Source organism: Dryobates pubescens, chromosome 12, assembly GCF_014839835.1.
Source record: "Dryobates pubescens isolate bDryPub1 chromosome 12, bDryPub1.pri, whole genome shotgun sequence".
Lineage (NCBI taxonomy): Eukaryota > Metazoa > Chordata > Aves > Piciformes > Picidae > Dryobates > Dryobates pubescens.
Window position 1 is genome coordinate 2,332,287 of NC_071623.1, and position 14,790 is coordinate 2,347,076.

General features: G+C 43.7%; 1 protein-coding gene across 1 annotated transcript in view; it reads right to left on the reverse strand.

The window, feature by feature from the left end:
- Nucleotides 1–14,790, reverse strand: part of DCAF6 (DDB1 and CUL4 associated factor 6) — a 122,938-nt gene that overhangs the window by 94,290 nt on the left and 13,858 nt on the right. Inside the window, exon 2 of the mRNA XM_054165874.1 lies at nucleotides 7,935–7,996. Coding sequence (XP_054021849.1) covers nucleotides 7,935–7,996 — 62 coding nt within the window. The remainder of the gene's footprint in view (nucleotides 1–7,934; nucleotides 7,997–14,790) is intronic.

Genomic DNA, 14,790 nt, shown 5'->3' on the forward strand with positions numbered 1-14,790 from the left:
AGGATTGGATGTGGCACTTGAAGCCATGGTTTAGTTCTCAGGAGGTGTTGGGTGACAGGTTGGACTTGATCTCTGAGGTCTTTTCCAAGCTTATTGATTCTATGATTCTATGACTTATTAAGGAGTTTTAAACAAACTTTCGCGTTCCATTACGCATGTCTATGGCAGAGTTAGCTCGATGCTCAACACCACTCAAATAATGTTAATAATCATTAGGAAATGCACAGAAAAGCAAACATCATTCTGCCAGTGTATACAAACATGCATAGCACATCTGTCTCTTCCACATTATCCAAAGCTTTGGTTCATATCCCACTTCTATATTCTCCATTTCTGTTACTGCCCATTTGAAAAGAGAAATTATATTAAGAAAAAATTACTAAGGTGGTCATAGGCATCTACTACTTTTTATAGCAACCAGCAAGTAATTTGTACTATTCTGGGGAGGGCATATGATGGAAGCTTATGAAATCATGAATGACATGGAAAAAGAAATGCTCTTCTGTGAATCTTTGAGGTAAAGAAGAGAGAAAGCCTCCAATGAAACCATCACACGACACACACGGCATTGACTGAAACTGCAGTTCACTGTCGAGGAATGTCCTGAACACCAGGAATAGAGGAATATACATATTCATTAATGAAAAACTGAAAGGTACCAGAAACAAAACTGCTACTTTCACCTCTATCTGTCTATTATTGTGTAGTGTGTTCCCTGGAACACTGCCTGATTGCCCTATCTCACCTGTCCTCAAAAATGAGTCCTGTCCACTGCCAGGGACAAGTTATCAGCCTCGACTGAGCACTGGCTACTCTTATGGTTTCATAACCCTGGCTGTCAATCAAGAACCATGCATTCAACTAGCCCCTAGATCCATCTATCATTGAAGTAACCTGTCCTGACAATGTGAATGAATGTCCTTTACAAACTGTTGCCAACCATAGCACAGTGCTCCGGCTGGGGCAAATGCAAAACCCAACGATACTCATCAACATTTCCTTTCAGGCAGAGGAGTACCATTGTTGCCCTAAAGAAACCAAAATGCTAGTACAAGGATAGAAAAACAGAAACAAGAATGGGGGTGGGGGGTGGAAATACAAACAAGGAAACTGACCAAAAATAAAAAGGGGGGTTGGGGGGGGGGGGGAGGGGTGGTATAAAAAAGAAGAGGGGAAAGAGCTATCACAAAAATTAACTAGAGAAGGGTGGATGAGTGTGACCAAAAGCAAATCTGAAGGACAGAAAAGCAGAGAAAACACTGAAGATGCAAAGAGAAGACATGACTATCTAAACTGCAGCATCACAAGCCTTCACAAGACAATGGTTCCCCTTCTAAACTCCAATTCCATTGCACAGATAGCGTCAGGATTGAGCAGCTGCAGTACACCCTTACCTAGGACAAAGTTGGTTCTCAATGTCATTGTCAAAAAATAATTCAAATAACAGTGGAATAGGCTTGATTTTTATTCTTCTGTTTTCCCCCAGAGAACAGCAGCTTTCCAGCAAGTGATCAGTCAATACACATTTCTCAGTGTTCAGAACAACCTATTGGCCAACAGTGAATTACCCCAATAAATATATGTAGTGATAACTAAAACCAGATAGAATAGAATAGAAAAGAAAATGGAGGGGAGGGGAGGGGAGGGAGAGGAGAGGAGAGGTTCGGAGAGGAGAGGAGAGGTTCGGAGAGGAGAGGTTCGGAGAGGAGAGGTTCGGAGAGGAGAGGTTCAGAGAGGAGAGGTTCAGAGAGGAGAGGTTCAGAGAGGAGAGGTTCAGAGAGGAGAGGAGAGGTTCGGAGAGGAGAGGTTCGGAGAGGAGAGGTTCGGAGAGGAGAGGAGAGGTTCGGAGAGGAGAGGTTCGGAGAGGAGAGGTTCGGAGAGGAGAGGTTCAGAGAGGTTCGGTTCGGTTCGGTTCGGTTCGGAGAGGTTCGGTTTGGAGAGGAGAGGTTCGGTTTGGAGAGGTTCAGAGAGGAGAGGTTCGGAGAGGAGAGGAGAGGTTCGGAGAGGAGAGGTTCGGAGAGGTTCGGTTCGGAGAGGAGAGGTTCGGTTTGGAGAGGTTCGGAGAGGAGAGGAGAGGAGAGGTTCGGAGCGGAGAGGTTTGGAGAGGTTCGGAGAGGAGAGGTTCGGAGAGGAGAGGTTCGGAGAGGAGAGGTTCGGAGAGGAGAGGTTCGGAGAGGAGAGGTTTGGAGAGGTTCGGAGAGGAGAGGAGAGAGGGAAGAGAAAATAGAAAATAGACTCAAAAAGAGAAGAGAATAGAAAAGAGAAGAGAATAGAAAAGAGAAGAGAATAGAAAAGAGAAGAGAATAGAATACAATAGACCAGGTTGGAAGAGACCTTTGAGATCATCAAGTCCAACCTATGTTCAATGAAAGCAAATGAAAAAAAAGTTCTCATGTCTCTACCATAGAAAATTGGTTTGTGTTTCAAAGCCCTGTGGAATAGCTATGCATCTGTTACCTTCACAGCCATTCAACACCCAACTAAAAGCATAATGTAATAGTTACAACTCCAAGGGTTTGAAATTCTGGGAAAAATATGTTTGGAGCCAAACCAAAGGAGATGGAACCCTGGAGGTGTTCAAGGGGAGATTGGATGTGGCACTTGGTGCCATGGTCTGGTTGTGAGGTCTGTTGGAACAGGTTGGACTTGATGATCCTTGGGGTCTCTTCCAACCTTAGTTACTGTGATACTGTGTGAGATGCATAAAAATGGAAGTGACAATTACAAACAAAATTAGACAAGTCAGAGGATGTGCAAATAGCTTTTTTTCTTCTAAGCACTCCAGGTTATCAGCTGTATCTAGTTTTATTTGCCACGCAACCAGCTTTAAAAGGAAGCAGCAGGCACTTCTGACTCATTAGTCAAAATGTCAAAAATAAATTTGCTTTCTCTGTATTTTCTCCAGACAATGCAGGAGGCAGTGTAGCCAGTCCTCACAAAAATGGGAGAAGCTAACTTCACACTTCTATGCAATGTAACAGTAGAATCTACTCCTCTGTGAACAAGGTAGATAAACAGAATGCAAGAAATAGAACAAAAGGAAACACAAGTATCTGTGGATACACAGAACATCAGAAAGATCTCCAAGCAGGGAAGTGAGAGCAAAAGGTACTACTTTTCATCTGTGGAGAAATAGGTAAAAGCTGCACATTCCAACAACATGCAAACAAACTTCCTATACTAACTGAGGCATAGCTTTGAGGACTTCATCTCAAAATGAGTTGCTCACGTGTGCCATCCCGGAGGAGATGTAAACCACTCAGGATGCTTGTTTGTTACTCAACTTAATGTCTCCTTTACATTAAAATGTCACATTGCTTGTCAGAAGCTTCATCTACCTATGCATTCTGCAATTCTACCTTCCTCAACTTTCCCAGGACCAGAACTGGAAGAAAACAAGTAGCATTTTTACTCCAATTCAATATGATTCTGAGCTGCTTTCTTCTTTCCTCGTGCTTCACTGCTGCTAGGCCAAACTGATTCTTTTTCAACACTTCATACAGAAAGCATCTCATCTCAGGTTACACATTTCCTTATCAATTTAAGCTCCCTTTAGAATTAATATGGAAAATGGTACCTTCTGGCACACATACAACCTCACCAAATTTGGACAACGTGAACACTGTTGAAAGAGGCAATCCATGCCCTAGAAAGGGTCCCACAGGATCTCTCTTTTAGGAAACACAGATCAAATGGTAGGCAGGAAGCTGACTTTATTTTTATCTTCAGCTAGAAAAAAAATTTAATTTGACCACCATGTCCAATTACTCAGCATGCTTTACAGGGAAAATAAAAGCTGCAATTCGTTTCACAGAATGGAATGGAATGGAATGGAATGAACCAGGTTGGAAAAGACCTTCGAGATCATCAAGTCCAACCTATCGCCCAACACCATCTCATCAACTAAACCATGGCACCAAATGCCTCATCCAGGCTCTTCTTAAACACTTCCAGTGATGGTGACTCCACCACCTCCCTGGGCAGCACATTCCAATGGCCAATCTCTCTTTCAGGGAAGAACTTCTTCCTAACATCCAGCCTAAGCCTCCCCTGGTGCAGCTTGACACTGTGTCCTCTTGTTCTGGTGCTGGTTGCCTGGGAGAAGAGACCTGGCTACAACCTCCCTTCAGGTAGTTGGAGAGAGTAATAAGGTCTCCCCTGAGCCTCCTCTTCTCCAGGCTAAGCAATCCCAGCTCCCTCAGCCTCTCCTCACAGGGCTGTGCTCCAAACCCTGCACCAGCTTTGTTGCCCTTCTCTTGACACATTCCAGCAACTCAACATCTTTCCTAACCTGAGGGGCCCAGAACTGGGCACAAATGTTCTTAAAGAAACCACCAAAAAACCCAAACAAACTAAATCAAACCAAACCAACCCAAACCTCCAAAGCCCACCCTCCAAAAAACTCTGAACACTCCCCAAACCCCCACAAATCTAGAAACATCCTTAAGACTCCTGTGGTGTTTATTCCTCACTGATTCAGCAACTGCAACGTGAAAAGACTAAACTAATATGATGGAGTGGTTTGCCATTGATGATATAAGCATTTTAATCAGTAAGGGCACCGCAATTTCATTTTACTTTTATTTCACAGATGTTTTCTGAAACAATGAAGAAATTATACTGTGCTGTTAGCCATACAAGAGTATTCCCTGGGAAGGGGGGAAAAAAAAGGCACAGTAAAGGAGGTTAAAAACTACCAACAGTTTATTCTTTAAAGGTGGATAGTTCTGAGCAAAGTTAAAGTCTGAAGAAATTTTCCAAGTTGCAGCAGTATGTTAAGCATCTGCATATAATGCTGTAACATGCACAGTTTAATTGCTTTACTGGGTGGGAATTGTTATGATTAGACCACATAAAGCATACTTTAAAAGCTAACCCAATAAACTCAGAATGAGTTTTCAAGTATGTATCCACTGGGCCTACCCAAGCAACACCAACTAAAACATATGTATTTCTGTGACATGACACAGAGGTAGTTAACTGAAAGAGAGATAATTCATTCAAATATTAACAAGAAGCAAAGAAACACTATTTTCCTGTCCCTTGTTTTATCAGCAAAAATAACTGGTTTCAAGAGAGAGGGAAAAAAAAATAAAAAATCCTAACCAACTTCTGGAAAAGAAACTTGAAAATGTCATCTTCTATGTATTTGAGGAGAGGGAAAAATACTTGGAAAGAAATTCTGAAGTATCACAGCATCACCAAGGTTGGAAGAGACCTCAAAGATCATCGAGCCCAACCTGTCACCACAGACCTCATGACTAGACCATGGCACCAAGTGCCACATCCAGTCCCCTCTTGAAGCCCTCCAGAGATGGTGATTCCACCACCTCCCTGGGCAGCACATTCCAATGACAAATGACTCTCTCAGTGAAGAACTTTCTCCTCACCTCCAGCCTAAACTTCCCCTGGTGCAGCTTAAGACTGTGTCCTCTTGTTCTGGTGCTGGTTGCCTGGGAGAAGAGACCAACCCCCTCCTGGCTACAACCACCTTTCAGGTAGTTGTAGAGGGCAATGAGGTCTCCCCTGAGCCTTCTCTTCTCCAGGCTAAGCAACCCCAGCTCCCTCAGCCTCTCCTCACAGGGCTCTGCTCAAGGCCTCTCCCCAGCCTCACTGCCCTTCTCTGGACACCTTCAAGTGTCTTGATGTCCTTCCTAAACTGAGGGGCCCAGAACTGGACACAGTACTCAAGGTGTGGCCTAACCAATGTAGAGTAAAAATCACTGTTACAATCTGGAATGCAAAGGCTGGTAAAGAATTTTCTGCAGGTATTATCACAGAATGGCCAGGGTTCAAAGAGACCTTGCATTGTTTTCTTACAACATTTCTTGAAAACAAATGAGGAATGAATGCATCTGTTTTTCTAAGTCAACAACACCTGTACCAGAACGTTAAACTTACAATGGTAGGTCCATACAACAAAAGTAGCTGACTTTTATATAAAGCATTTCTAATACTTACCTTTTCCAGTCTTCCTAGTCTCTCAAAACCACATGCAAGGCAAAAAATCACACCTCTGATCTCAGGCCAAAAGGCTAGCTTGCTAATGTTTTCTCTTTAAAAGCACTGCTGTGTCAGTTTACAATTATAACCATCCTTAAAGTAAAGCCACAAGTGTAAGCAACTTAGGATAGAAAAAAAAAACATCTTTACATTTGAGCAGCTTTGGAAATATTTCACATTTCACTGCATGTGTTGAAACATAACATGTACACATTTTCACTTTGTATCCTTTCACTTTTTGTATATCTTGCACAACAAACACAATGCTTTGCTGGCTAAGCTGTCAGCTCGTGGCTTGGACAGCAACACTCTGTGCTGGGTTAGGAACTGGCTGGAGGCTGAGCCCAGAGAGTGGTGGTGAATGGTGCCACATCCGGCTGGCAGCCAGGCACCAGTGGTGTGCCCCAGGGATCAGTGCTGGGCCCCATCCTCTTTAACATCTTCATTGATGATATGGATGAGGGGGTTGAGTCAGTCATCAGCAAGTTTGCAGATGACACCAAGTTGGGAACAGATGTTGGTCAGTTAGAGGGCAGAAAGGCTCTGCAGAGGGACCTCGACCAACTGGACAGATGGGCAGAGCCTAATGGGATGGCATTTAACAAGTCCAAGTGCCAGGTGCTGCACTTTGGCCACGGCAACCCCATGCAGAGCTACAGGCTGGGGTCAGTGTGCCCAGGTGGCCAAGAGGGCCAATGGCATCCTGGCCTGTATTAGGAATAGTGTGGCCAGCAGGAGCAGGGAGGTCATTGTGCCCTGTGCTCTGCATTGGTTAGGCCACACCTTGAGTCCTGTGTCCAGTTCTGGGCCCCTCAGTTTAAGAAGGACATCGAGACACTTGAAGGTGTCCAGAGAAGGGCAACAAGGCTGGGGAGAGGCCTTGAGCACAGCCCTGTGAGGAGAGGCTGAGGGAGCTGGGGTTGCTTAGCCTGGAGAAGAGAAGGATCAGGGGTGACCTCATTGCCCTCTACAACTACCTGAAAGGTGGTTGTAGCCAGGAAGGGGTTGGTCTCTTCTCCCAGGCAACCAGCACCAGAACAAGAGGACACAGTCTCAAGCTGTGCCAGGGGAGGTTTAGACTCGAGGTGAGGAGAAAGTTCTTCACCGAGCGAGTCGTTCGTCATTGGAATGGGCTGCCCAGGGAGGTGGTGGAGTCACCGTCCCTGGAGGTGTTCAAGGGGAGATTGGACGTGGCACTTGGTGCTATGGTCTAGTCATGAGGTCTGTTGGGTCAGGTTGGACTTGATGATCCTTGGCATCTCTTCCAACCTTAGTTATACTGTGATACTGTGATACTGCTTCAACAATCAGGAATTTCAGCTCTATTCCTCAAAAGTAATGTGGCAATCTCTTGGCCCTGTACCTACTTTAAGTAAAATCTTTTGTTTAAAAGAAAGATTTGAACTATTTTGACCACTTTCAAAAATTGCAGAAGTTAAACAAACAATATTTTAAATTGTATTAGTGCCTTTCAGGGAAGCTCATCTTTGGTTTGATTGTATCTTTGAAGGAGCACACAGCACCTGACCATTTGCTTTTTAGAATCATTCAAAACTGTAATACAGCTTTAAGTCAACAAAGTAGATCAACATAACACAATGCTGCTAAAGATTGCATGTAAAAGGTTTAAGATGAGTTCTAACTAAAAGACAAGCATGTGTTACCCCAGCATAGAAGATTAATTCGTTCAGCAGTGGATTCAGTAATAAGGTATAGGAAAGGGATTTGGTTTTGCTTCAAAGGTAAAGCATCAAATGTTTAAGAAAAAACATGTACCTAGAGAATTCAGATGTAGGTCTCAACAAGTACAGTTTTCCAGCTCAGCTTTAATGCATAGTATTTGCATTTTTTTAAGCTAAGGAACTAACATCATGGCAACAAAATCACAATTTAACATACTTCAACAAACAAAGAAACAACAAGTGACTTACACATCCATCATGAACATTCAAGGTTGCTTCAAGTTTTAACCTTTGGATAAATTCTCTTCTGCCTGTGAAGAGAAACACTAATTACACACTTTTTCAAAACAGTAACACTGAAGAAGTAATCAAGATCCTACTAATGGGTGCTAACAGGTAAAGACCTAATCAATAAAGCATCACATCTGACAGCACTTCTTCACCTTTAATAAGAGTGCAGGAACAGCAAAGTGAACATTTCACAGGTTCACAGGTTCACTAAAGCAGCAAATAACTGTGGTCATTTGGTTAACTTAGCTGAAGGACAGCAAGATAACTATTGAAGTATGATCCTTGTATAGAAATATAAAGAAGAAGAGGTTTAGGTCTCAAGAAGAAAGTAAAAAGTGGTCTTCAACTTCCTGTTCTTTGTTGAAATTTTATCTTCCAAGCACTATCTACAATTCTACATCCCTTAAAGCAGAGAAAAAAACAATTGCAATTCCATCATATTTGTTGCCATTTGAAAAGTACCACTGAAGTCCACTGCCAATCCATCTGATACATATTTATGGGATAAAACACAAAAGAAACTTCTGGAAAGCTGACATGAAAGGAAGGAATGAAGGAGAAAGAAGTAATCTATAAATGCATATTGAGTAAGGTAAGGGCCCAGGAACTTTTAGTCCTTATTCCCTATACAAGCTGACTTACCACTGCACTTAAAACCACTGCTATACTATACACATGAAGAGGGGAAAATAAATTACATTGAAAACAGTGTGATCTCCACCCAAACCCAATGCTTAAACAAATAGCACCAAGTTTCATTTCAAGTGCCACCACTGTATCAAAGTAGGCTATAATCACACAGAATCACAGAATGTTAGGGGCTGAAAGGGACCTTGAAAGATCATAGAATCCTAGAATGGTCTGGGTTGGAGGGCACCTCCAAAGTTCATCTAGTCCAACCAACCTCCTCTGCAGTCAGCAGGGGCATCCTCAACTACATCAGGCTGTCCAGAGCCCTCTTGAGCCTTGCTTTCAATATCTCCAGGGATGGGGCCCCAACCACCTCCCCAGGCAACCTCTTCCAGTGTTCCACCACCCTCCTGGTGAAAAGCCTGTTCCTAACATCCAATCTAGATCTGCTCTTCTCTAGTTTGAAGCCATTGCCCCTCATCCTATCACTACAGGCCTTTGTAAACAGTCTCTCTCCATCCTTCCTGTAGGCCCAGGCCCCCTTCAGGTACTGGGAGGCTGCTATCAGGTCTCCCCAAAGCCTCCTCTTTTCCAAGCTGAACAACCCCAGCTCCCTCAGCCTGCCTTTGTAGCAGAGGTGCTCCAACCCCCCCAGTCATTTTTGTGGTACTCCTCTGGACCTGCTCCATCAGGTCCATGTCCTTCCCGTATTGAAGGCTCCAGACCTGGACACAGTAGTCCAGGTGAGGTCCCATGAGAGCAGGGCAAAGTGGCAGAATCACCTCTCTAGATCTTTTGATGCAGCATCATCTAGTCCAACCCCCCTTAACAGGATCATCTAGATTAATGAACCTAATAATCCCCAGAATGCACTTTCAGAGAAGACAAACACTGACAAACTTAATCTGTGTGCTCACATCCTAACAGCACTTACATTTGAGGACCATGATATTTTTTTGGTTTTAATCCAAATCACTTAAACTAGCAAGCAAGCAAAAAAAAATGGCAAATGTGATGTAATGACATCTTCAATTGCATTTTTTCTTTCCTTGAAGAAGCCTGCTGACACAATCAGGTATAAACTGGTTTGTTGCTGTTGTTAGATGACAGTTTTTTGGTCTTAATAAATTGGCTAGAGTAGCTGCCCACATTTCATTAAATGCTTCACTTGAGATACCCCTGTATATTTACACTGCACCATTTAAAACATTAAACACATTGTTAGGATTGCACATGCTAGCATATGTGGTTTTTCTTATATGTGATTAGTTAGTTATCATGTGATCAATATTTATCTAAATACAGACTTGAGGGTGGAATAGAAACCAAGCAAAACTGCAACACTTGAAGAGTCTCCTTATTCCCTAAAGTAAAAATGGGGCAATGGAGGAAACAGTGTCTTGGCTCCAAACCCTTCCTATTTGTGTGGGCCCTATCCTGTTCAGTATCTCCAAGGCTACATTCTATGTATGGAAGAACCACAGCATTTTCCTCATCCATGGGCCAGTCATCTTGTCATAGAAGGAGATGAAGTTCATCAAGCAGGACCTATCTTTCACAAACACTTGCAGACTGGGCCTGATCACATTTATAAGCAATTTAGTCAATGCTGCTTCAGAACTGACGACAGCACTGAGGTTTGATGGCTTAAGTATGTAAAACCTCCTTATATTTACAACTATATTCCAGAATTTACCACTGAAAAAGTACAGATCATTAGATGATGAAGGTCTAGTTTTGAAGTACATTTCTGCTTTATGGAAGCACCACTGAACTTTGACCCAAAGCAGCACCACATTGGTATCAGACATGAAAAAACAACCATATTTGGAAAACCAGTAATAGATCCTATTTGTCAAATGAACACTCATTTATGTCAAGCTGGCTCTTTCCAAGGCCAAGTCCCTCAGCACTAGCTTGCAGTGACATTTGGAATGCCCTAGTTTAAAACTGAAAGAGAGCCAGCATCTGTTCCCAATGCAGAGCACATGTTATCTTGCACTCGAAGAGCAGTTTAAAACTACTCAACTTTCTAGGGTAGAGCTGACGTATTTCTGAAGCCACTCCATGAAAATATGGCAAGCCCAGTTCATATGCATATAGGTTATTTTTCTGGATTAACTACATCAAACTCTGCACAGCATAACTTTTGATCTACATCTCAACACATTCCACCTTCCAGAATTCTCCATATAGCATAATCAGCTCTATGTGCTGTATGCACTGAATTAAATTAGGAAAGAATAGAATAGAATAGAATAAACCAGGTTGGAAGAGACCTTCAAGATCATCGTGTCCAACCTATCATCCAACACCACCCAATCAACTAACCCATGGCACCAAGCATCCTGTCAAGCCTCACCCTAAACACCCCCAGTGACAGCGACCCCACCACCTCCCCATGCAGCCCATTCCAATGGGCAATCACTCTCTCTGTGTAAAACTTCCTCCTAACCTCCAGCCTAAACCTCCCCTGGTGCAGCCTGAGACTGTGTCCTCTTGTTCTGGTACTGGTTGCCTGGGAGAAGAGACCAACCTCTGCCTCACTACAACCTCCCTTCAGGTAGTCGTAGAGAGCAATAAGGTCACCCCTGAGTCTCCTCCTCTCCAGACTAAGCAACCCCAGCTCCCTCAATTTCTCCTCATAGGGCTTGTGCTCCAAGCCCCTCACCAACCTTGTTGCCCTTTTCTGGACACGCTCCAGCAAGTCAAATTCCATCAAGGTATGTTAAAAATCCTTGAAGATTAAATAAAATAATGGAAAACATTTGTTAGCTACATAGACTGATGGCAGACCAATTTTATGGACACAGAAAACTGAAGCAATTTGTCAAAGAAGAGGGTGAATCAGCAGTACTGCCAGAAACCAAATCCACCAGTGTGACCTCTAGTCCTTTGAACAAGGCCCTGCATATATTTCTTTATTGTTTTGTACCACTGTATAAACATCAAAAAATGGCAACTCCTGGTTCTATCCATGTTTATGATTACCTTTCAAGTTACTATGAGCAGCTGCTTCATTATGCTTTAAATTCAAAACACCTAATCCAAATTCTTCTCTGCTCTTCATAGCCTTTAGCCTAAAGGTCTGAACACTACAGAAAATACAAAATTTTAATTGCTGTGAAGAGATTAACTTGCAATTTTAATATGCAAGAGCTTTGCTACTAAACATCCAGCATCAAGCAGCTTGGTGGCTAATCAAGCTTTCACTCAAATCCTAAGATCCACTTCAGAATAAGCTTCGTGTGTTACGAAACACAAAACTTTCACTACGACAGAAAGGACAGAACATAGACACTATGCCCTGAATTACAGTCCAGCAAGCCTGTAATATTTCCTAGCAAGGATATTTATACCTATTTATGAAGAAATCATACATATCTTGAAGAAATCAATACAGTAATGCATGAAGAAATACAAAAGATACATAAAAAGAGATCTGCTGAAGGGAAAAAACATTCAGCAACATCATATGTTTTTTAGGGTAATCAATAAGTGCTTTGGAAAAGACTACTGCTTGGATTTGCTTCTACCAAAGCTGCAGGAGCAAGTTACTATAGGTAACAGCACAGTTATGATTTATTTGCATTATCAGCAATGCCTGCAATTAACTTTCACAGATATTTCAGTGACTACAAGCATCCACTCCTGGCTATAAGCATCCACTGGGCTCCATCGCTGGTAAGGCTGCAAGCATTTTCAGTGCAGACCAATGTGCTTTGTGTCTGTTTGATAATTACCATATTTCATGCTTGAAATATATTTAATATAAAACATTCAGTTGTGTTAATAGAATTTTAAAGGTGTGCTCAGCTGCAAAATCATGGCATGGAGTACACAACTGCCCGTCTCAGAGAAGGCATTTTATCTGTGCATTCTAAGAACTGGCTTTTGAGTGAGCGTGCTATATTGACTAGTACTAAGTGGATTTCATTCACAAGTACACCACATTCTGACAGCTATCCTGTCCCCACTTGCACTGCCCATTATGAAGCCTTCTGCATTGTTTTTGCCACAGACTGCAGCTGAGCAGATGATAAAACAAGCATGGTTTTGGGACAGGAGAAAAAACCCTGCAAGTTTCAGCAATTTTAATATCCATTCAGTCCTTCAGAGGAGTCCAATGCTGATATACAAACTCCTCACTGAGATAAAAGACACTTGACATTTTCATACTATGTTACAAATATTTGTAATGCCAGCAGAGCAGAGGACAACAAAAAAAAATCATGCTAAAACAAACAGAATTTGTATTCATGTGAAAAACAACCAAAGGCGAAAAGATAACATGCACCATCTTACTCTCCACAACACAGCACTGCCTGAAATAGCTTAAGTGTGATCAGCTGGCTTTGTGACTACAAACAAATGCAAAAGCATCGTCTGGTTTGCTCACCAGCACTGAAAGACATCACTCAAGTAAACAAGTTGGAGTTCTGAAAGAGATGTAGTCTACCTGGAACTCAGCAAGGCCTTTGACACTGTCCCCCACAGCAAACTGCTGGCCAAGCTGTCAGCCCCTAGCTTGGATGGGAGCACACTGCGATGGGTTAGGAACTGGCTGGAGGCTGAGCCCAGAGAGTGGTGGTGAATGGTGCCACATCCAGCTGGCAGCCAGGCACCAGTGGTGTCCCCCAGGGATCAGTGCTGGGCCCCATGCTCTTTAACATCTTTATTGATGATCTGGATGAGGGCATTGAGTCCATCATCAGTAAATTTGCTGACGACACCAAGCTGGGGGCAGGAGTTGATCTGCTGGAGGGTAGAGAGGCTCTGCAGAGGGACCTCGACAGGCTGGGCAGATGGGCAGAGTCCAAGGGCAGGAGATTGAACACATCCAAGTGCCGGGTTCTGCACATTGGCCACAGCAACCCCATGCAGAGCTACAGGCTGGGGTCAGAGTGGCTGGAGAGCAGCCAGGCAGAGAGGGACCTGGGGGTGCTGGTCGATGGTAGGCTGAACATGAGCCAGCAGTGTGCCCAGGTGGCCAAGAAGGCCAATGGCATCCTGGCCTGCATGAGGAACAGTGTGGCCAGCAGGAGCAGGGAAGTCATTGTGCCCTGTACTCAGCACTGGTTGGGCCACACCTTGAGTCCTGTGTCCAGTTCTGGGCCCCTCAGTTTAGGAAGGAGGTTGAGACGCTGGAACAAGTCCAGAGAAGGGCAATAAAGTTGGGGAGGGGCTTGGAGCACAGCCCTGTGAGGAGAGGCTGAGGGAGCTGGGGTTGCTTAGCCTGGAGAAGAGGAGACTCAGGGGTGACCTTATTGCTGTCTACAACTACCTGAAAGGAAGTTGTAGACAGGTGGAGGTTGGTCTCTTCTCCCAGGCAGCCAGTACCAGAACAAGAGGACAGAGTCTCAGGCTGCTCCAGGGGAGGTTTAGGCTGGATGTGAGGAAGAAGTTCTATACAGAGAGAGTGATTGCCCATTGGAATGGGCTGCCTGGGGAGGTGGTGGAGTCATCATCATTGGAGGTGCTCAGGAGGAGACTTGATGGGGTGCTTGGTGCCATGGTTTAGTTGATTAGGTGGTGTTGGATTGGTTGAGGGGTTGGATGCGATGATCTTGAGGGTCTCTTCAAACCTGGGTTTTTTATTATTATTATTATTAAACTGAAGAGTTACCAGATTAACAAAAATACACTTCAGGCCTGTTTTCCTCTAGTCAAAGGAACCAAAGGCAGCTCCTTTGAACTGAAAACAAAAATATTCTGCAGTGTGGCAAGCTAAAGTCAATAGCATTACTGCAGGTTTCAACATGCCTTTGGAATCATAGAATCAATAAGGTTGGAAAAGACCTCAAAGATCATCAAGTCCAACTTTTCACCTAAGACCTCATGACTACTAAACCATGGCACTCAGTGCCACGTCCAATTGAGGCTAAACTTCCCTGGTGCAGCTTGAGACTGTGTCCTCTTGTTCTGGTGCTGGGTGCCTGGGAGAAGAGACCACCCCCCTCCCGGCTACAACATCCCTTCAGGTAGCTGTAAACAGTAGTAAGGTCTCCCCTGAGCCTCTTCTTCTCCAGGCTAAACAATCCCCTTAGCATCTCCTTGTAGGGCTGGTGCTCAAAGCCTCTCCCCAGCCTCATTGCCCCTCTCTGGACACGTTCAAGTACCTCAATGTCCTTCTTAATTTGAGGGGCCCAGAACTGGACACAGGACTCAAGGTGTGGCCTAACCA